This window comes from Schistocerca americana, chromosome 8 (assembly GCF_021461395.2).
Source record: "Schistocerca americana isolate TAMUIC-IGC-003095 chromosome 8, iqSchAmer2.1, whole genome shotgun sequence".
Taxonomy (NCBI): domain Eukaryota; kingdom Metazoa; phylum Arthropoda; class Insecta; order Orthoptera; family Acrididae; genus Schistocerca; species Schistocerca americana.
Window position 1 is genome coordinate 372,191,761 of NC_060126.1, and position 25,151 is coordinate 372,216,911.

The 25,151-nt window shown below is 40.9% G+C and overlaps 1 protein-coding gene across 1 annotated transcript in view; it reads left to right on the forward strand.

Moving 5' to 3' along the window:
• Window positions 1-25,151, forward strand: part of LOC124545859 (probable tubulin polyglutamylase TTLL2) — a 433,526-nt gene that overhangs the window by 227,267 nt on the left and 181,108 nt on the right. Inside the window, exon 3 of the mRNA XM_047124817.1 lies at window positions 22,930-23,061. Coding sequence (XP_046980773.1) covers window positions 22,930-23,061 — 132 coding nt within the window. The remainder of the gene's footprint in view (window positions 1-22,929; window positions 23,062-25,151) is intronic.

Here is a 25,151-nt window from a genome sequence, read left to right on the forward strand (position 1 = left end):
AGTCTGTGGCTAGTTTGCATTGTTGTCTGCCATTGTAGTGTTGAGCAGCGGCAGCTGGATGTGAACAGCGGCGTAGCGTTGCGCAGTTGGAGGTGAGCCGCCAGCAGTGGTGGATGTGGAGAGAGAAATGGCGGAGTTTTGATATTTGTAAAAATGGATGTTATGAACTCCTATATATATTATGACTTTTGATGATATTAAGGTAAATACATTGTTTGTTCTCTGTCAAAATCCTTTGTAGTTGCAGTCTTTCATTGTTGTACAGTAAAACAGTTGTTGCATGCATGTAGATTTGCACCAAGTATTTCGCAGCTGCAATTAACTAGATATTATTTTCAGTGTTGTGTTAATATGTTCTCTTATTTTGCTCTTCAAATTGTGCTTTTCTGTGTTATCGTGACAAATATTGTGACAATAATGGCGTGTGAAAAACGTAATACTAGGCTCCAAAGTAAACTGAGAAATGACAGTGAAAACGAAAGCAGTATGTTAGCGCCACCGAGTAATGAATTAACTGATGTTCAAAGTAGTAATTTGGTAACTGTGCATAGGGAAATGGAGCGGGCTGCAAACAATGGCGTAGACAGTGAAACAGGTAGTGAACAGGGAAGCATTATCGATCGATCGGTCGGCAACAGCTCGCCTCAGGAATTTGGAATGACAGAGCACAATATTGCAAATACTGTAGACTCAGGTTTTGGGTTCTCACCGTTTTCTCAAATGAGTCAAGACACATTTTCTGCTTGTCAAAATGTGAATGTTGCCGGTGCAACTTCACTGCCGAAAAGCACTGAGGAACATGTTTCAGACACCAGTGCATTGTTATTACAACTAATGCAACAAATGGGACAAAAGCTTGAAAAGTTAGACACAATGGAACAACACCAGAGACAAACACAGCAACAGTTAGACACAGTGGAACAAAATCAGAGACGAACACAGCGAAAGCTTCAAAAGTTAGACACAGTGGAACAAAATCTTAAAAAGTTAGACACAATGGAACAAAATCTTCAAAAGTTAGACACGATGCTTGAACAAACACTTGAAGATTTAACTACTGAGTTACATAACATCGAATCGAAATGTCAAAAGATCTGTAATGACGTAAAAACACAAATTTGTGAGCATTCCCAACCTATTTTTTCGCGTCATGAAAATGCATTACAGAATCACGAAGCAGCCATAAAAGAACTGCAAACTATTGTTCTTGAAAATCACGACACCTTGCAAGCTAAAATTGACTCAGCTGCATCTACCGATTCGGTTACGCAACTTGCAAAAACTCAAGAAAACTTAAAGGACACAGTAGATACGATTTCAACACAAATGTACACTCTGAAACTTGGTTCAGAAAAACACACTGAGGAAATAAGTAGACTATCGGAGAAAGTAGCCGAACTTTCGGATCAGTTCACTAACTTATCTGCAAAGGTAGATGATGATCTGAATGACACAAGACCTGTAGCCATCACTGACACAGAAGAGTATGAACAAATTAAGAAATTCAAACAAAATCAGAATCAAATTAATACGCAGTACAAAAGAGAAATCCGGGATCAGTTGGCACAAGTAATACAAAAATTACAAATTTCAGAGGACACTTGCGCTCCAACACGGGAAGAGGGACTTAGAAATACGGAAAAGCCGCAAAATAATAACACAGGGCATTTCGGAAGTTATGAAAGAAATTGGCAATGTGCACCGAATTTTGAGATGGAACGGCCGACATGACCTAACAATGACCGATATGCGACTCGCCGACATGATGATTTTGACTATAAGCTGTTCATTACTACATGTAAATTCAAAACACTTAAGAATTCTGCCAACGACATTCATCCACAAGTGTGGCTCCATCAATTCTCTCATTGTTTTCCTCCCAACTGGTCATTGGACCACAGGTTAGAATTTATGTGTGGCTACTTGGAGAATGAACCAGCTGTAAGAATGCGATCGGTCATTCACGATTGTCACAGTGAAGGAGATTTTTATCATGCCTTCCTCTCAGCATATTGGTCTCAAGCTATACAAGACCGAGTAAAACATAGCATCATAATGATGAAACATTTCGAACAATCTGAATTTTCCAGTCTTGTGAAATATTTTGAAGACATGTTACACAAGAATCAGTACCTGTCAAACCCATACAGCCCCTCAGAACTCATCCGCATTTGCTTAATCAAACTGCCTGAACATTTACGACATATTATTTTAGCAGGACGTTGCAAATACGACATTGAATCTTTTCAGGGACTGTTACAAGAACTGGAAATTGACACTGACAATCGCGGAACGCGAAAACAGGAGCACAACAATTACAGATCACATTCGTCACAATTCCGCGATGACAGAAATAATACACGACAAGGCTATTCTTTCAACGTAAATCGTGACCAAAACAGACACCACCCGTATGACAAACGTTGGCAGAGTAGTAATAATTACAGGGAAAGATCACCTCTCCGCGGTAATGACTATCACAGAGACAATCAGAGAAACAGACAATATGGGAACCAAAACAATTATTATTACGGGAGACAGAATAACTTTAGACGCAACGGTCCAGCGCACAGTTACGATTCAGGGAGAAATTCTCCACCACTTAACCGACAAGAAAGAAACGACAGGAACTACCGACATGACGACAGACCTGAATTGCATCAGAACTGGCGGGATTCAAACAGAGCAGGGCCCTCTCGACAAAGTGAATTTGTAGAAGTTAGGTCTCCGAACCCCAATAACGACGCGCGCCAACAAAGACACAATAGGCAGTGACTCATACCGCTGGCAGGCACAAAACGTACGTATGAAACTAACGACGCAGCTGCCGTAGCTAGTAATTACGTAAAAATGGAAGACATTAGGGACATCTTACTCCAGGAACACGACATAAAACATAACAACATTGCATATCCTGTGATTCACATTACTGTAAATGACGTAAAATTTACGGCAGTACTTGACTCTGGCAGTCCCATTTCTGTAATTAGTGAAACAGCTTTTAGCAAATGCAACAAATCGAACGACTGCCCCACACTTCCGTTACGTAAGATTAAATTACAAGGTGCAATCTTTAGAAAAAGTGTAGATGTACGCCAACAAACCAATTTAGAATTCTTTTGCCAAAGCCACAGCTTCTCTATGAACTTTCTTATTGTTCCATTATTGTCGACGGAAATTATATTGGGAGTAGACTTCTTGAATGAATACAAAGCAATCTTAAACTTTCACGATGCGGAAATAAGTTTAGAGAAGGAAGGTAAGTCAATAGCTTTGAAATTTGAAGATTGGCTCTCAAACCATGATGAGGAAATTAATCGGCTTTACCTTCTGTTAGACAACAGTTCGGAATTTTCTACGGAACTAGACACTAACAATCACTCTGCAAGTACTGACAGGGATGATATCGACGGCATATTTGAAATTAATGAGTTAATTCAGAATAAAATTCAAACAATTGAGAATTGTAATGACACTGCTAGGCAGGACCTTTTTGAGATTTTACAAGCACATTCCACAGTTTTTACTCATAAAACAGGAACAATCAAGGGATTTCAATACCAATTTCGTGATCGTGAGCATACTAAATTTTGTGTTAGACCATATGTAATTCCAGCACATTATTGGGACCGTGTTAGAACAGCAATACAATCTATGCTTGACGAGGGCATTATTAAGCCTGCAGTAAGCTCATACAACAATCCATTACGTGTTGTTGAGAAGAAAAATGGATCGATCAGGCTTGTCTTAGATTCGAGACAAATCAATACTATCATTATTCCTGAAACAGACAGGCCGCAAACGTTGGAAGAACTTCTTAAAAATTTTAATGGTGTAAAAGTGTTGTCTTCCATTGATCTCAGATCCAGCTTTTATCAGATCGAACTTCATCCAGAATGTAGAAAATACACAGCTTTCCTTTGTTTCGGCGTTTGTTATCAGTTTCGGAAACCTCCTTTTGGTTTGAACATTTCATCAGCAGCATTCATTCGCGGGCTAAATTCCATATTACCTGAGTTCTTAAAACGTCACATCACGTTATATGTGGACGATATTCTAATAGCAGAAGCTTCATGGGACCAACATAATCGCATCCTCAACAGTTTGTTACGTATTTTTGCAGAATCTGGAATTACAGTTAACTTGGAAAAGTCTGTATTCGGTAGGTCAAAGGTGAGGTTTTTGGGACATATTATTTCTTCTGAAGGCATTCAGCCGGATCCTGAAAAGTTAGAAGCAATCAGAGCCATTCCAGTTCTATCCACAAAAAAACAAGTCCGCAGTTTTCTAGGTCTCGTAAATTTTTACCGTCGTTTTCTGAATATGCAAATTCTTGTTACACCAAAACCTTGTTCTCTCACTGGAAAAAATACTATTTGGAACTGGAACGAACAAGCACAGTTGGAATTCAATTCTCGGAAAGAATCGCTACTTAACGCGCCAATACTAGCTCATCCAGATCTGTCACAAGATTTCTGCCTTAGCACGGATTCTTCTAAAGTCGGTCTTGGTGCCCATTTATTTCAAGAAGCCACAGAAAATGACACTACTGTTCAGAAAACCATTGCTTTTGCTAGCCGAGTGCTAACAAAATCTGAAAAAAATTATTCCGTTACTGAATTAGAAGCTTTAGCTATCGTTTGGGCATTTTACAAATTCCGTTTCTTTCTTTCTGGTAAGCACGTAAAAGTATACAGTGATCATCGTGCATTACAATTTCTTATGTCTTCAAAATTAAATCATGGCAGGTTAAAACGTTGGGCATTGTTTCTGCAAGAATTCCACTTCACAATAGTCTACATTCCCGGCAAGGAGAACATTGTTGCGGACGCACTGTCACGCGCACCGGCTGGGCTTGAGAAAAGTAACACAGAAGGCAACCTCGAGAAAAATTTCAGTATTCTTTACATTCAGAAAGTCGCCTTTGAAAACTTCATCACCACATCTTTAAAGGACATTGCTCATGAACAAGATAAAGATCCGATTTGGAAAGACATCAAGAGCAAATGGCATGAAAAGACACACACTCAGATTCGGCATTATTATCTGGTCAGAAACAACATACTGTTCAAACGCTGCACTGTTGATGACAAGCTATGGGTACTTTGCATTCCTGACGATTTTGTTAGTAAGCTCATTTGGTACATTCATTTCAGCTATGCACATTTTGGCCCACGAAAATGTTATCATATTCTTCGAACGACTTGTTATTTTAACAATATGGAAAAGAGAATTCGAAGAGACTTGTCTATTTGTAAACTTTGTCAAAAGGCGAAACCATCTACTATCTCCCATCATGCTCCGCTGTTTCCTATCATTCCTTCTAAATTAAAAGAATTTGCTGCTGTTGATCTCTTGGGACCGCTTCTCAGAACATCTAATGGATTTTCGTACGTTCTAGTCGCTGTTGAACTTACTTCAAAATTTGTTTCTTTCACACCGTTACGTAAAGCCACTGGACGGTCTGTATCCAACGCCTTTGTTAAAAATTTCTTACGTGAAGTTGGACACGTTAGTAAAGTCATTTCAGATAACGGACCGCAATTCAGATCTGCTGTTTGGTCACGCATGCTTCGCAACCATAAAATCAAACCTGTTTTTATTTCATTGTACTCACCACATTGTAACCCCTCCGAACGGATTATGAAAGAAATCAATAAGCTTTGCAGACTTTATTGTCACAGAAAGCATCAGCATTGGGACAGATATTTACACTTATTTCAAAACGTGCTGAATGAAATGCCTCATGATTCCACTGCTTTACCACCTACTCTTGTACTGAAGAATGAAGAACCACCGAACAGAATCAGAGAGCTTGTACGTTTCCCAAATACACGTAAACTTCGACACAAAGACATAATTGATTTGGCTCTTAAAAATATAAAATCTGCAGCAGACAAAAGGAGAAAACTACACGGTAAAGCAAATGCAAAGAAATTGTATATTGGTCAGAAAGTTCTCATTAAAGCTCATTCATTGTCACATCAGAAGAAACACTCGAGTCACAAATTCTTTCTAGTTTACAATGGACCTTACAGAATCCGACGTATACCACATGATAATTGCGTTGAAGTTGAAACTTTGCGTACTAGGAAGAGTAAAGGTTTACACCACATTTCACATGTAAAACCGTTTATTGAAAGATAATCTGCTTTTTAACTTTGTCTTTGCCATAAAATTTTTCACTTCACATTTCTAGTATGCTTTGTGAGACTTAGAATCTGTTAACATGCAACAATGTTTGAAGTTAAATATCCAGTCAAGAACCAAGAGAACTTATTTAAACAGAAATTACGAATGCGTTGTTATAGTGAACAGATGACACAGTGTTGTTATTTGTACATTCTTGCTTGTTAGTTGCACGATTACGTAACGACTATCAGGCTTACATACATAGAACATGTACGGGTACTGCTAATGAGATTTTAGTGCAACATTTTGGTTTACTTGAAAATACATTATGGATTCAAGGTGCTTTCTGAGAGATACCAGATGACACAGTGGTTAGTTTATTTGACAGCTACACGACTATATCACGACGCTACTAATGTGTGACACAATTTACCTTGTTGCTCTTGCAGTGTATCTGTTTTATATCTGCACAGTTCTTCTGAATTCTTCTGGAAAGAAAAACATGTTTTAGTAGTAACTTTTGTGGTATAGCTACAAGGAGACAGCCTTTTCTGTAGCACAACAATACGTTCCAGCACAGTACTTTCTTCATCACGGCAATAAGCGTAATAACTAAGATATCTATACTCAAAGCATTTCACTTTTGTTTATCATGAGGTAAGTATATTGACTTCTGCAGAACTTAGCTTTCGGAGGACGATAATTACGACACTTCCACAGAATTATCTTACAGCAAGATGCACAGTTTAGCGCTACAGTACACGTATTTGAGTGATTAATTTTGTACTTAAAACATTTATTTTTAAAGATTTTTGAATTACAAAGAAAGTTTTCCGTGATACATTTCATTCCATTGCTGTTATCTGTAACACTTGAGGGTATAATTACATTAATGCTCAGGGGGGTACACGCTTACTTTGTGTACCATGTGTTTGGCAAGCACAAGGAGCCCTAGCTAATATGGTATTTGCTTTACACATTGGTACCATATTCCTCTAACACAGAATTACACAGCTATCTGATTATTTAACAGAGAAAGAAACATTTTTTTTACTATGTCAGTGACAGATGTTTATGCAATAACACAGTTGGGTAATTTCACACTTATGAAACTGTATTTTGTCTGCACTTTGTGAACTGTTCATATTTTTTTCTGAACCATTGTGCTACTATGAGAGCTTTGAATGATATATTTGGTATGGGATCACGATTTTTAAAGTACGTTTGAGGCTGATGACACTTTTGCCATGAGCAGAGAATTTTTTATGTTTTGAAATTATTGGAGGAAGCTACGACGATTTTGAGAGTTGACTGAGGTGTTAAGATGTTATTATTGCGATGATGATGTGTATTATGCTGTTGCCATATGTTTATGATCAATAAGCTGATGCTATATGAGTTATTTGATTATGCTACGTATCTGTTATGATGAAATATTGAAGAAGTGTCGACGAATATTTATATGTGTAATAAGGTAAGGAGTAATGAATAGTGGTTAGGGACTCTGATTTGTGAAAAAGGTTGTTGGAAACCAAGAATCGTACTTTAAGAGTTATGAGATGTGTGTAAATGCGTGAATGTATCACAATGCAGGCAAAAATTTTTTGCACACTGTTATACTCATAGGATTTTGTTTCTACACATTTGTAACGTAAATTTTCGACCTGTGAAATTTTCATATGAGACTGTCACTGTAGCGGAAACTGGTGTCGTAAATATTTCGGTAAGAAAGTTAAGTGACCACCTGCACGTAATGTGTCGTGGGCACCAAGCTGGGCGACAGTCGCCTGGAAAAAAGCCATTAGCGTGTGCCCCTTTCAGAGGTACAGATGGAGAAAAAAAAAGGGAGGCCATTATCCTCGCTATTGACGTTTCTTTGTAGAAAGCATCGCAAAAACGACATGGTCGAACTTGAAAACATATGATTCCACTGTGGAGCTCTTACTTTATGATATTTACTGAAATGCCTAATGAAATGACGAGAAATATTTTTATGTCTATACACCTGATTATGACTACTGTCTCTCTAGTTGAGAGATTTTTCTACTAACTTATGAAATGCCTCATGACTACTGAATGATGTTCTTATGCTTTACTTTGTACATAGTTGCTTATTTCATTTGATATCTGGTTTCCAGCTGTGTTGCAGCATTAGTTTTATAAAATAAACTTGGATGCATTTGCTAATGTGAACACTTTCTGTCAACAGATCTATTAAATAATTATTTTATGATCCACATTCTTCGAAAAAGGAGCTCTTGGAATGGAAAGAACAATAAGAAGGGACTGATAACAATAACTGCATATATAATTTTCTTTTCAAGTACTTGGTAATTTTTTGTAGAATTAGTTTTTGTGGTGCACCACTTTAATTACATAGACATGGCCATTTTTAGTGTAATATTTTTTCTGCTTGAGCTTTGTCATGTTTAGGTATAAGTTATTTCATTTTCTGCGGCTGTTTGCCAGGCATAATGTTACTGAATTTGACTTTGTATTACGCTGTTAAGCCAGTTTTACTACGGATTTATTTTTATTGTTTGCTGCACATTGGCTCATATTAGTTGTAATGTTGCATTGCTTGGTAATTTAGATTTACTGTAGCTTGCTTTGCAATTTTCCATTTTTTTTGTCATTGCTGTTTGTGTTAACTGTTTTGTGCTGCTGCATTGCCTCGTCCCTTAGTTTAGCATCTGAGATCAGTAGATTTGAGTTAGCTTAAGAGGGGGTAGCCTATAAGAGAATGAGTTGCGATGAATTTGAAGAAATGCACTGTGAGGCTGTATGAGAAAAGTACAGAATGCAGGTATAGATAGGACTTTTTGGAAATAATGAAGAATGAAGAGAGATCTCCGAGAAGTAAAGAAAGTTTTGTTTGCAAAATACTGCAGTAAAACAAACCCTGCCCTTTCCTTGTGTTATCCCACTATGTGTTTGTGTACCCTTGTGTATTTATGTTCTTCCTGTCTTTATATGTTTATCTGATACTTTATATGTTTATCTAATACTCAGCTACATGAACTATGATGAGGAATACTGTTATCTTCTAATACACTCCTGGAAATTGAAATAAGAACACCGTGAATTCATTGTCCCAGGAAGGGGAAACTTTATTGACACATTCCTGGGGTCAGATACATCACATGATCACACTGACAGAACCACAGGCACATAGACACAGGCAACAGAGCATGCACAATGTCGGCACTAGTACAGTGTATATCCACCTTTCGCAGCAATGCAGGGTGCTATTCTCCCATGGAGACGATCGTAGAGATGCTGGATGTAGTCCTGTGGAACGGCTTGCCATGCCATTTCCACCTGGCGCCTCAGTTGGACCAGCGTTCGTGCTGGACGTGCAGACCGCGTGAGACGACGCTTCATCCAGTCCCAAACATGCTCAATGGGGGACAGATCCGGAGATCTTGCTGGCCAGGGTAGTTGACTTACACCTTCTAGAGCACATTGGTTGGCACGGGATACATGCGGACGTGCATTGTCCTGTTGGAACAGCAAGTTCCCTTGCCGGTCTAGGAATGGTAGAACGATGGGTTCGATGACGGTTTGGATGTACCGTGCACTATTCAGTGTCCCCTCGACGATCACCAGTGGTGTACGGCCAGTGTAGGAGATCGCTCCCCACACCATGATGCCGGGTGTTGGCCCTGTGTGCCTCGGTCGTATGCAGTCCTGATTGTGGCGCTCACCTGCACGGCGCCAAACACGCATACAACCATCATTGGCACAAAGGCAGAAGCGACTCTCATCAATGAAGACGACACGTCTCCATTCGTCCCTCCATTCACGCCTGTCGTGACACCACTGGAGGCGGGCTGCACAATGTTGGGGCGTGAGCAGAAGACGGCCTAACGGTGTGCAGGACCGTAGCCCAGCTTCATGGAGACAGTTGCGAATGGTCCTCGCCGATACCCCAGGAGCAGCAGTGTCCCTAATTTGCTGGGAAGTGGCGGTGCGGACCCCTACGGCACTGCGTAGGATCCTACGGTCTTGGCGTGCATCCGTGCGTCGCTGCGGTCCGGTCCCAGGTCGACGGGCACGTGCACCTTCCGCCGACCACTGGCGACAACATCGATGTACTGTGGAGACCTCACACCCGACGTGTTGAGCAATTCGGCGGTACGTCCACCCGGCCTCCCGCATGCCCACTATACGCCCTCGCTCAAAGTCCGTCAACTGCACATACAGTTCACGTCCACGCTGTCACGGCATGCTACCAGTGTTAAAGACTGCGATGGAGCTCCGTATGCCACGGCAAACTGGCTGACACTGACGGTGGCGGTGCACAAATGCTGCGCAGCTAGCGCCATTCGACGGCCATCACCGCGGTTCCTGGTGTGTCCGCTGTGCCGTGCGTGTGATCATTGCTTGTACAGCCCTCTCGCAGTGTCCGGAGCAAGTATGGTGGGTCTGACACACCGGTGTCAATGTGTTCTTTTTTCCATTTCCAGGAGTGTATATAGTTTGCATTAATAATATGTTATTTACTTTGTAAAGATGTTGGACATTATTAATTCTGTCCTGTTTTAATGCTCACGTGTGAAGTTGATGTTTCAAAAGCTATTCTGATCTTTTATGTATGAACTTATGTCATAATTCCTGTAACACTGATGTATATGTTATTTCGATTCTTTTGTAAAGCCTGTACTACAAATGTTATCTGTATTGTTATGTTCTTTAAAGATGTTTTTTGTGCCTTTGTAATTGTATTCTTATGTTATAAAATTGTAATTGACACCAGTTCATCAAATTAAGTAACTTGTAAGGTACATTTCACTGCACACATTTTTGTTGGTCATAGTATATGGACAATATGTGAGAAGTAGGGACTGTTAGTGTTTGGACGTGTGTTAATAATTCAGCTAGGGACTGGATAACAGCATTGCTGGTTCTAAGGACAATTCCAAAAACTTTGTGAGTGCACAAGTGGTGGTTATGGACTTGCTATATTATCCACAAGACTCTTCAATGGTGATTGTGCACCTGCACAGTCACAACAGATGGTTCCTGGCCATCTCTACAAAGACTACAGTGGGTCTACACCTTTGGTGATCCACCAATACCATTATTTCTACAAGGACTACAGTGGGTCTACACCTTTGATGAATCATCAGTACCATTATTTCTACAAGGACTGTAGTGGATCTGCACCTTTGGTGGCCCACCTATACCATACTCTCTACCAAGACTACAGTGGGTCTGGTCTGTGATGACCTACCTACCAATATTCTTCAAAACTTCGAATGACTCTGCTGTGGGTTTGCTCTGTTGTGACCCATTACTTGTCTGCATGTCGAGAGTCAGCACTGTCTTTCCATTGGAAGGGCAACACTACTTCTTCAAGACTGCGTGGAAATTCACTACTTCCGTGTGCATTTTCTTTTACTGCTCAGACTTTGAGAAAAACACTGCTATTTTACTGTGATGAACGATCAGGACTGTCTTTATGGACTGTGAGAAACTTTAGCTTTTGACCAACATTGTATCAATAAGTGTGAGCATTTGATTTCTTTGTTATTGTAATTATGAAAATTTTTTTCAAATCATTATTGGCCACTGCCCAAAACAATTTGTAAAATTTTTTGTGGGGAGCATGGGGGCTATGTAAATAGGCTGTTTATGTTTTCTTATTGTCAATGTTACATAGCGCTTTGTATGAAGAATCACTGGCTGTGCTGTGTGCAGTCTGTGGCTAGTTTGCATTGTTGTCTGCCATTGTAGTGTTGAGCAGCGGCAGCTGGTTGTGAACAGCGGCGTAGCGTTGTGCAGTTGGAGGTGAGCCGCCAGCAGTGGTGGATGTGGAGAGAGAAATGGCGGAGTTTTGATATTTGTAAAAATGGATGTTATGAACTCCTATATATATTATGACTTTTGATGATATTAAGGTAAATACATTGCTTGTTCTCTGTCAAAATCTTTCATTTCCTAACTATGCCTATCAGTAGTTAGTGCCTTCCGTAGTTTGAATCTTTTATTTAGCTGGCAGTAGTGGCGCTCGCTGTTTTGCAGTAGTTCGAGTAACGAAGATTTTTGGTGAGGTAAGTGATTTGTGAAAGGTATAGGTTAACGTTAGTCAGGGCCATTCTTTTGTAGGGATTTTTGAAAGTCAGATTGCGTTGCGCTAAAAATATTGTGTGTCAGGTTAAGCACAGTCAGGTACAATTGTTCAAAGCGGACGTTTCAACATCTAGATACGCACATAACTGATTGGATAGACTTTTATCTCCCTATTAGCTCAAGCGGTGTGAATACATCCTTCATCAGCTATAAATATTCCCAGGAGATCTAGTGGCTCTTTGGATAGTGTTAACATAAAAAAATGAAAGACTTCCAAATGCTAGTCCACTTCACAGGTATGTGTCAGTAACAGACCACACACTGTTAAAAACTAAAGAATTAATTATTATCAAACATATCGAAGGTATATTTGAAAAATTATCAGCTGTCCAGAAAAATAAAGCGTTACAGCAGTGGTTCCCAACCTCCCTGTACAACATCACGTAACATCCAACATCCCGAACAAATTCGTAAGTAAGAATCCGCATAAAATGCAATGAGAATTTATTTATACAACTGTAAGCCCTTTTTCAGAGCATTAGAGTTCCATCCTCAAGAGCAACAACTTAGTTGTCAACACCTGAGGTTGGATACCTAATGCTCTGAAAACGCTCGTTCAGTTAAATAAATAAATGCACAGTACAAATGAAGCGCATTCTTACTTACGAATAGGTTACTGAGTTGCGGATAATCTCAACATAAAATTCTTTGTACTCTGAACAAAGTTAGTGATCCTAATTAAAATTAGATTATAAATACTTAACATTCGCCTTTTAAACTGACAAATGCTTTGTAATACTTAATGTTTAAATAACTGAAACTCGCGCTTTTTGTTTATTTCTTCTTTAAGCCAAAAGGCATTCGGTTCTCCATATTTCTAACGTTGCTTATTTTTAATATTTGGTTTGATGTCCGTCACTGCACTTTGTAGGTCATGCACCAAGGTCATTGGGATATTATTATTATGAAAACTTTTCCCAGTACGTCACGGCAAATAAAAATACTGATTATTATGCAGTTCCGTGCTGGGCGAAAGAAAGTTCAAAGACGGTAAACCTGAGGAAGAAATATCGGTAAATGAAATTCATGATTGCTCTCAAAACACGTGAATTACGTAATGAAGTAATTATCAGTTTACTACTTATTAATATCAAGCCACTAAGGTGACTGCCGACGCCATCGTACGAAGGAAACTGACCGACAAACCTTACATAATTTTTACTTAATAAAAAGAAATGACCGGCAACTCGATCTTAAGGCGGTTCTGCTTAGCGATATTGAATAGGTAACGAAAGACCGTGTAACTTGTTTCGTTGTGCTGCCCTCGGACAATTCGTCACCAATACTTTCTTTATAACCTCTGAAAACAGAGATACAAACATTCATACAAAGTCGTAGTTATTATCGTGGGATATGATCATCTCTGATACCATAATTAAAATCCACTTACACATTTCCAAAAAATATCTTATATTTTATCTAAAAATATAGTACACAGAACATATGTGCTTACTCTGCAACAGCCAGACAAAAATGACGCCACAAAATGACGAGAATAAATGAAGTACTAGATTATTTGTCGTGCAGCAAGAGATATACAAAGTTCGTTTCCGTTTGGCCTCTTTAGCAAAAGCCTTTGACCAACCGATTTTATTATGATTTTATTTACAAGACGAATTTTTACATAGAAAAATAAAAATAAATTCACAATGTATCAGAGTATTGATATGCTTCTGTTGGTATTTTTCATCTCTGTCTTTACACGAACATGACGTCACATGAGGGCAAAGTATAGTTTATGTATTTCATGGCTAACAAATACGAGTAACGCTATGAACTAGGCCGAGCGAGCGGTCAGAGGAAAAAGGATGACGCTCTGTCTGCCGGTCTGCATGCCCAAGTTAACTCAAATTTTAACAGCCTAGTCATCCAAATCACTGGTCAGATGGGTTCCGCCTCAAAGTACAGTGCACAGATTTGGTTTCGGTCTGTAGCCAAAGATGAGACTTACCTAGCAGACGAGAACAGAGCATAGAGAGTCTTTGCACCTTGCCAGTGGCTTAGCAACTCGCGTAGCGATAAATGACATGAAGGATGTTTTCTAACACACGCATTTAAGACCTTATTGATATGTGCAGTGCTACTCAGTGGCTACCACATTAAGTAGACTGTATCAGCGAGGCTGGAGGATGGAGGACAGCAAGAAATTCTTTTCACAGACGGATTCCAGTTCACTTTGCAGAACGTTTGTTGTAGCACTTTCGTCTAGAGAAAAGTGGTATTTGATTCAGTCTTAAAAACACAGTGAAAACAGATCAGTTTGATGGTACTGAGGTCCGGATGTGAGGAGGTCTCTTTTCAGATGGAATGTACAGTGCTCCACGTATTCACTACAGAGAGAAATGCTTTTCAAGCCCAAAGGTACTGGTATGAAGTATATTTTACTACTTCACAATAGTGACTTACAGTGGATTTAATGCTGTTTTATACCATATTTTTTATATTGCCTTGTAAGCTGTTTTAAATGTCCGAAGATACCTGATGATGGTCTGAGGAGTGAAATCGGTTGTTGTAAAGAAGTATTTACTAGCACAGTTCTTGACGGTGAACCTTTACTTTTTTAACTGTCGCAGTTAGAGCTGCGATTTTTCAGAGATGTAATTCGTTTGCACTTCCCTTCACGCAGACTCGAATTGTTGTGGTGAATGAATTTCTATCTGTTGAAAATATCCATCGCACTGACCTAAAGATCATGTCTCGGATGCATTCGGCAAACGATTTTCAGCTCCTATGTCCCAACCATGTAGTCTTCGAATTTCTTTACACCGCTGTTTTAGTAACTTTTCTCACAGCGGGGTCTGCTACCAAGAGAGATCTCATGCATGCAACGTAGGCGTCTAGCATTTTTACACACATCAATTTCCAAATCTCACAGTTAAATTTGTGAGAATGAAGTAGCGCGAATATTACGTCTCGAAAGTGACAAGTATTTCTAGAAATTAAAAGTTTAATACACGACACTTTTCAGTTCTTCGAGTGATGGCCTACCGATGGGACTGGCTCACCGCTAACATTACAATCAGGTGAAGGAGCACTTTCTACAGGTCGACCGTACCTTCTATCAACCACGTACCCCACACGGTTCGTAATCCGACGGTTAGAACAGATAACCCACAGGAAGTCGATTGGGGGAAGAGAGAGAAATGAAAAATTCTAAATGAAGAACATAACGAAAAATAACGTAAAGGCTGACTTCGCGAATATGGCAGGACGACCGAAAGAAACACCATTCGTCCCATTTACACGCTAACATACCCGTAGCTTTCAAACCCATGTTCAAAGACGTAGTTCTAAGTAAATTACCGATAATGCTGACTGAACAGTTCAATTTTATATTATGTAAATTATGACGTTGCCAAAGTTGTGAGAGTTTGTTGCTATTGTAATTTTTAAATTAGCTGCATGGCATATCTTCTCCTCAAATTTTCGAATGCTTTACAAATGCTGTATTTCTCTGAATTGCAATTTCTTGCATGATAAGGTAAAGCGATATACTAAGTTCTGATGTAAGCAAATTATTGTTATTACATTAAAATATTTTCTATATATTTATGTTATTACTAGCCGTGCTCGGCATGCGCTGCAGTGCCATGGAAAGAAAAAAAAGTTTTTAGCTATACAGGGTGGTCCCGAATTCATGGTACAAACTTTAATGGTAGGTACAGGACATTGTAACAAGGATTTATTGTATAGGAATGTATAGTCGCAGGTGACGCGGTGAGGCGTAAACAGGGGAAAGAGAAATGGAGTGATCGGTTGGTGTCACTGCCGGTAGAGGGCAGTAGATGAACATGATGTATCGCAGTAGGGACAAGCGCCATTCACAATTGTGCTGCCGTAGACGATGGGTGACTTTACGTATGCAGAAAAAGCAGACATGCATTACATGTACGGCCGTGCAAATGGTAACGCCAGAGCTGCGTTACGAATGTATCGCGCGGAGTATCCTAATCGACGAATGCCGGATCATAGAATTTTTCAACGGTTACATCGTCAACTTTGTGAAACAGGTACGTTCGACGTCAACAGACATGACGCTGGTCGATTAAGAGCTGTACGCACTCCAAGACTGGAAGAACGCATCTTGAACATAGTGGCTGATAGACCCGAGTCAAGCACAAGAACTGTTGCGCGTGACGTACATGTGAGTCATCAGACTGTATGCAGAGTGTTAAATGAAAATCGCTTACACCCCTTCCATTTTCAAAAAGTACAAGCATTGAATCCGGCAGATTATCCTCTTCGCGTGAACTTCTGCCAGTGGTTGTTGCAGCAATGTGCGTTGCAGCCGGATTTCGTAGGTCATGTGCTATTTACAGATGAAGCGACATTTTCACGCGAGGGTGTCTTTAATGCGCACAATTCCCATGTGTGGGCAACAGATAATCCACATGCAACGCGTCCACATGCGTATCAACAACGTTTCGGTATTAATGTGTGGGCTGGTATTGTGAACGACTTTTTGATTGGGCCATACTTACTACCCACGCGACTCTGTGGCGAAAGCTATCTTATTTTTCTGCAAGAAGTGTTACCAGAACTGCTGCAAGATGTTCCGCTCGCCATTCGTAACCGCATGTGGTTTCAGCACGATGGAGCGCCAGCACACTTCAGCACTGCTGTACGGAATTACCTGAATGCCACGTTTGGTGCTAGATGGATTGGGCGTGGTGGACCAGTCCCTTGGCCACCCCGATCTCCTGATTTCTCTTGCCTCGATTACTTTTTATGGGGACATCTTAAGAGTCTTGTTTATGAGACTCCAGTTGACTCAGATGAGGATCTCGTTGCTCGCATATCTGTAGCTGCTGCAGGTGTGCGTGAAATACCAGGCATCTTTGAACGTGTACGCCAATCGCTGCACCGACGCTGTCAAGCATGTATCGCTCATGGTGGACGCAATTTTGAACACTTACTGTAAACATGACACTTGTCAACAACGATTTCAATAAAATCTTTCGTTTTCCTTTCGGCCGTTATTTCCCCTGTTTACGCCTCACCGCGTCACCTGGGACTATACATTCCTATACAATATATCCTTGTTACAATGTCCTGCACCTACCATTAAAGTTTGTACCATGAATTCGGGACCACCCTGTATAATCTGCTTTTGAAGTGCTTTTGGACGCACAGTAGTTTTGGTTTTTTCGTCTGGTGCGTACACGAATAAGTCAGACGGTTTCGCGACGCGTGTGCAAGCCACATACAGTTGTCCATGAGAGAAGCATGGATTTTCCAGATTTAGTCCACACACTTGTAGTGATTGCCCCTGCGCCTTGTTGATGGTCAGTGCAAATGCAAGTCGCACCGGAAACTGCAAGCGGATGAACTCGAACGGCATCTCTTTTGAAATCATTTGGGGTGCATGTAACAGCACATCTTGTCCTTTAAAATTTCATTTTAATACTGTAGCTTCGATGATATTGTTCATCTTTTTCACTGACAGTCTGGTACTGTTGCGATGCCATGGTGGATTGATATTTCCTAGACGAATAAGAGGCACGCCTGTTTTTGGCATCAACACGATGGCGGCACGCCCGGCGGACGTTCCTAATCGCAAGTGTCGGAAGATTCTTGACCGACTAATCTGAAATTTTGAGACAACGCTGCATTATAATATGCCCGTGGTTTTATATCCTTTTTTTTTAAATACGTTTGCGAAATGTGTTGCGAATGGTTTTAGTAGTAAAGAGGAAATGAAACAAAATATCATTCTTGTCGCGGCAGTTACTCGCGCATCTCAGTGCTTTTGAGGTTATATCTCCTCAACTATGTGTCGTACTCCTCTTTTGAGGGTGGGACGGATAGGAAACTTCGCGGGCGTACGGAGAACAATTCACCAAAGTTTCATCGCAATCGAATGTATGGTTTAGAAACTCATAGAGGACGAACATACAAAGATATATTTCTATAGATTACTAGTTATTACCCGCTGCTACGCTCGCCTATAGGTAATTTTGTTATGATGAGTGATGGTAAGCTAGTAATTTTACGAGCTGTCTCTGTATATAATTGTGTAGTGATGTGTGTATAAGAGATGTATGCGACGCTGGCATGCAGGTAGATAATGAACGTATTTCTATTATTTTGCTGTGTCGACTCTGAAAGAGTCCATTACACTTTCTAATAATATTTTAAAAATGCCTCGATTCATTACATTCGATCAGAAGCAGAATTTTTGGGGGTTTCTCTGGGTCACCTACTACTGGTTGTGAGAATTTCGTTTTCTACCAACAGTTTCTGCCTTCAATTTTAATGTAATATGGTGCCTACATTTTTGATCCACCACCCTGTGAGGACTAATTCACGATTAACATAGTCAGTTAATAGATCATAATCAAACGCAGCCTCACGGACTGCCTCCCACCTTTTACATGTAAAGGTTCTGTTGTGTACATAGTTCCGTGTACTCAGCGTGTACACAACTTTCCCACTAGAGCGCGCCCCGCTAAGCACAACAGCGCAGGCGCAGCGCTCGTCCACCTCCGCACTACGAGATAGCGCTGCCTTAGAGATGGACCAAATTCTGCTTCCGCCGATCCGTGTATTAATATGTAACGCAGCCAATGAGATTACTGCTAACGTAGAACCTTTTTCTCCTCGCGGATCACACTCGCGCAGTGATACCTGAATGCGCGAGGTATTATAACGAGTGCACAGACCTCCGATTAGCCAGTCTGCATTAGTCTGCATTTGTCTGCATCTGTCTGTACCAGTCTACATTAGTCTGTACCAGTCTATAGTCAAGTTTCAGTCTGCACCTAATAAGATTATCATATTCTTGTACATAGCCATGAAGAGAAATGTATAGACACTTTGTCAAGTATCAGAGATATCTGAGAATAAGCTTAACGTACCAAGACCAAAGGAACTTCAGATTGTCAATTGTAAATAGCATCCAGAATCAAGTTAAGTAATGTTTATGCTTGTTATTACTTTAATAAATGTGTGTGAAAATTAATCACGTTCTGTTTAAAGTTGGTCACCATCAACCTGCTACTCTAAGCGTGCAAGTGGCATTTCTATCATCTGAACTAACGGCAGAAGATAAACACGCCACGATAAGACCACGAGACATATTGCTGACACTCGCCTACTTCGTTAGAGCGACAAGTCAAATAATCTGATGGTGTGTGTACCGAAGGTCTTACAGTACGCACACCACACTTTCGAATCTCTGTCGTACAGCCTTTAAATGACGCAGTCGTTGTGAGTCTTCAAGCGTCTTGGAAGCTGTAAGAGACAAGAGACGCTCAGGATTTAAAATGCGACGCGATTGCGACTATTCTGATGTGTCTCTACCTCTGTATAGCTGCATCCAAGATTCGGCGTACATGAGGCAGCTCTGAGGTTTTTTGGATTCGAGTAACGTTCGCAGCTTGAACTCTCTTACAACTATGCGCTAAGTCGGGTTAAACGTTTGCGAGATTTATAGTAATAATTTTATTTTTGAATCTCCATCAAAACTCTCCAGCTATGCCAGGTGATGTAGGAAGCCAATACCATAAACTACACACACATTAGCATTGTATGTGATCCATCCTGGAATAATCTTTTGGCACTAAGATCACGCCAGCATGCCTTTCACGTATACGATATTTAGTAATGTTAATGGTACAACTTTCTAAAGTAGCCTATGATCTTCTTCAGAGTTCAAACTATCGCTATACCAAATACCATCGGAATCGGTTCTGTGGTACAGGCTTGGAAACGAAAGAGAGCGAGTTACTTTCGCAGTTAATAATGCTGGCATTAGTAAGGAAGTGTGGATTAAACGCATTGAGAACTGAAAAAGCATTGTATTGATTACGTTGAATCATGTCACATAGTGCAACCAATAAAAGCATTTTCACAAATATGATAAAGTTCAAAAGTAAAGGTTAAAAAGTTTTCCAAAGAGTAAATATTTTTCCTTAATTTGCACTATATTCTTGAACTCTGTCAATATCTTATCCTACTCACTTCGTAAAGTAGCTCATCTTCTTCAAGAGGGTTTAAGCTACCTCGCACCAAAATTCTTGGATATCGGTTTAGCGGTTTAGTCACGGAAACATAAGAGACTAAGTTACTTTCATATTTATAATATTAGTATGGAAGTATGGATTAAACACGATGAGGAGTCTATAAGCATTGTGTTCTAGCTGTTACCCATGGCTGCGCTAGTGTATCAATAAAATGAAACAAAATGTGCTTATGGTTTTACTGGGTAGGAAATCCCGGTTGAGTTGTTCGAGAGATTGGTTCAAGTCTTTTCGTTTGATGCCACTGCAGTGACTTGAACGTTGATGATGATAAAATGATGAGGACAACGCGCACATTCAGACGCGAGCAGAAAAAAATCGATTGGGGCGGTTACTGAACTCAGGAACTCATGATCGAGAGACAGCAATGCTAATCACATGACCACTATCTGTTTATGGAAATCTGAATTATAAGAGAGACTTGCCTTTCAGTGGCTAAAATATGATGATTAATATGAGAATTGAAGTATGGATTAAATATGTACAGGACTGTATGAACTTCGTATTCATTACGTTGAATCGTATTGTATAGAACATATCAAACAATAAACGCATTTTCGGAAATATGATAAAGTTCAAAGAGTAAATAGGTGTTTCAAAGAGTATTCTTGTTCCATATTTCGCTTAATTCTTCAAACCCATAAATACATTGTACTACACACCTTCTAAACAGCGTATGTTCTTCCTCAGCGATCATGCTATCTTCATACATAATTTTAACAAAACTAGTTGAGCATCTACATCTACATTTATACTCCGCAAGCCACCCAACGGTGTGTGGCGGAGGGCACTTCACGTGCCACTGTCATTACCTCCCTTTCCTGTTCCAGTCGCGTATGGTTCGCGGGAAGAACGACTGTCTGAAAGCCTCCGTGCGCGCTCTAATCTCTCTAATTTTACATTTGTGATCTCCTCGGGAGGTATAAGTAGGGGGAAGCAATATATTCGATACCTCATCCAGAAACGCACCCTCTCGAAACCTGGACAGCAAGATACACCGCGATGCAGAGCGCCTCTCTTGCAGAGTCTGCCACTTGAGTTTGCTAAACATCTCCGTAACGCTATCACGGTTACCAAATAACCCTGTGACGAAACGCGCCGCTCTTCTTTGGATCTTCTCTATCTCCTCCGTCAACCCGATGTGGTACGGATCCCACACTGATGAGCAATACTCAAGTATAGGTCGAACGAGTGTTTTGTAAGCCACCTCCTTTGTTGATGGACTACATTTTCTAAGGACTCTCCCAATGAATCTCAACCTGGTACCCGCTTTACCAACAATTAATTTTATATGATCGTTCCACTTCAAATCGTTCCGCACGCATACTCCCAGATATTTTACAGAAGTAACTGCTACCAGTGTTTGTTCCACTATCATATAATCATACAATAAAGGATCCTTCTTTCTATGTATTCGCAATATATTACATTTGTCTATGTTAAGGGTCAGTTGCCACTCCCTGCACCAAGTGCCTATCCGCTGCAGATCTTCCTGCATTTCGCTACAATTTTCTAATGCTGCAACTTCTCTGTATACTACAGCATCATCCGCGAAAAGCCGCATGGGGCTTCCGACACTATCTACTAAGTCATTTATATATATTGTGAAAAGCAATGGTCCCATAGCACTCCCCTGTGGCACGCCAGAGTTTACTTTAACGTCTGTAGACGTCTCTCCATTGATAACAACATGCTGTGTTCTGTTTGCTAAAAACTCTTCAATCCAGCCACACAGCTGGTCTGATATTCCGTAGGCTCTTACCTTGTTTATCAGGCGACAGTGCGGAACTGTATCGAACGCCTTCCGGAAGTCAAGAAAAATAGCATCTACCTGGGAGCCTGTATCTAATATTTTCTGGGTCTCATGAACAAATAAAGCGAGTTGGGTCTCACACGATCGCTGTTTCCGGAATCCATGTTGATTCCCACATAGTAGATTCTGGGTTTCCAAAAACAACATGATATTCGAGCAAAAAACATGTTCTAAAATTCTACAACAGATCGACGTCAGAGATATAGGTCTATAGTTCTGCGCATCTGCTCGACGACCCTTCTTGAAGACTGGGACTACCTGTGCTCTTTTCCAATCATTTGGAACCTTCCGTTCCTTTAGAGACTTGCGGTACACGGCTGTTAGAAGGGGGGCAAGTTCTTTCGCGTACTCTGTGTAGAATCGAATTGGTATCCCGTCAGGTCCAGTGGACTTTCCTCTGTTGAGTGATTCCAGTTGCTTTTCTATTCCTTGGACACTTATTTCGATGTCAGCCATTCTTTCGTTTGTGCGAGGATTTAGAGAAGGAACTGCAGTGCGGTCTTCCCCTGTGAAACAGCTTTGGAAAAAGGTGTTTAGTATTTCAGGCTTACGCGTGTCATCCTCTGTTTCAATGCCATCATCATCCCGGAGTGTCTGGATATGCAGCTTAGTCGTGAAGCGTAACAGGCAGTTACTTTCACTTTTCTAATGTTAGTGTGGATTGAAATGGTAGGCATGTGTGGTACATTAAAAGTGTGGATGACCGCGAATAAAAGTAATATTGGCAGGAAGGGGGGAGAGGAGAAGGAGACAATAAAAAAGTGCGACACCCGCCAGAACCGAACTGTGGACCAGTGGCGCGGCTTCTCACGTGGACACTTGTTGCAGGTGTGCGTGGAGCGCGGCTGGCGCGAGTACAACTCTGAAGCCGGAGGGGGCGCGCCGCGCGACACGTGGAACCTGTGGTGGCGCACGTCCGGCTTCCCTCTGTCCCACTACAAGCAGCTCAAGGCCTGGCAGGTAACAAACAGACACAACAAGCTCACTGGGACGCATACTGTTGTAATAGTAATCCACCAGAGCTGTTTTTAATTTTTTTTTCATTTACTGTTATACACTACTGGCTATTGAAATTTGCTACACCAAGAAGAAATGCAGATGATAAACGGGTATTGATTGGACAAATATATTATACTAGAACTGACATGTGATTACATTTTCACGCAATCTGGGTGCATACATCCTTAGAAATCAGTACCCACAGCAACCACCTCTGGCCTTAATAACGGCCTTGATACGCCTGGGCATTGAGTCAAATAGAGCTTGGATGGCGTGTACAGGTACAGCTGCTCATGCAGCTTCAACACGATACCACAGTTCATCGAGAGTAGTAACTGGCATATTATGACGAGCCAGTTGTTCGGCCACCATTGACCAGACGTTTTCAGTTGGTGAGAGATCTGGAGAACGTGCTGGACAGGGCAGCAGTCGAACATTTTCTGTATCCAGAAAGGCCCGTACAGGACCTGCAACATGCGGTCGTGCATTATCCTGCTGAAATGTAGGATTTTGCAGGGATAGAATGAAGGGTAGAGCCACGGGTCGTATCACATCTGAAATGTAATGTCCACTGTTCAAAGTGCCGTCAATGCGAACAAGAGGTGACCGAGACGTGTAACCAATGGCACCCCATACCATCACCCCGGGTGATACGCCAGTATGGCGGTGACGAATACGCGTTCACTGCGATGTCGCCAAACACGGATGCGACCATCACGATGCTGTAAACAGAACCTGGATTCATCCGAAAAAATGACGTTTTGCCAGTCGTGCACTCAAGTTCGTCGTTGAGTACACCATCGCAGGCGCTCCTGTCTGTGATGCAGCGTCACGGGTAACCGCAGCCATGGTCTCCGAGCTGATAGTCCATGCTGCTGCAAACGTCGGCGAACTGTTCGTGCAGATGGTTGTTGTCTTGCAAACGTCCCCATCTGTTGACTCAGGGATCGAGACGTGGCTGCACGACCCGTTACAGCCGTGCGGATAAGATGCCTGTCATCTCGACTGCTAGTGATACGAGGCCGTTGGGATCCAGCACTGCGTTCCGTATTACCCTCCTGAACCCACCGATTCAATATTCTGCTAACAGTCATTGGATCTCGACCAACGCGAGCAGCAATGTCGCGATACGATAAACCGCAATCGCGATAGGCTACAATCCGACCTTTATCAAAGTCGGAAACATGGTGGCACGCATTTCTCCTCCTTACACGAGGCATCACAACAACGTTTCACCAGGCAACGCCGGTCAACTGCTGTTTCTGGATGAGAAATCGGTTGGAAACTTTCCTCATGTCAGCACGTTGTATGTGTCGACACCGGCGCCAACCTTGTGTGAATGCTCTGAAAAGCTGATCATTTGCATATCACAGCATCTTCTTCCTGTCAGTTAAATTTCGCGTCTGTAGCACGTCATCTTCATGGTGTAGCAGTTTTAATGGCCAGTAGTGTCGATTTTAAGCGAAGCTTACTTTCCTATTTCGACCTAGTTTTGTTTTGTCATATTTGTCAATGATAAGACAGTCCTAAATTTTACGTACAATATAAATCGATTTTCATCAGAGATATAAATTTAATAATGAACCATATCTCTGACAGATCAATCGATATTATAACGTTGATGCAAAAATATGTCAAAACAAAAGTAAATTGTAACTGAAAAATAACATTTTAAGATCTTATATCCCAAGTGATATGACCAGGGTGATCAGAAACAGTCTGAAAAGCCTGTAAGGATAAGATGTGCTGAGAAATTAATGTTAGGAAATATTTATATACGTTGCTCCATTTCCGAGTTAAGGGGCTCCGGAAAGGCTCAAAATCATGAAAAGTTCAATTTTTACTTTTTTGCGTTTTCTGAACTTGCAGACTATTACCTTTTAATAGATATATAATTTATTCAATTCCGAAGACTACAACTATTTTTAAATTTTTTTTGAAATGTGTTCTACATGGGCGTAACCCACTGTGGCGCTGCTAAACTGCTGTCAAATGGTGTTATTATTAACGTCCGTGTTCATCAGGTACATTTTAGTGATGTGAGATAAAGT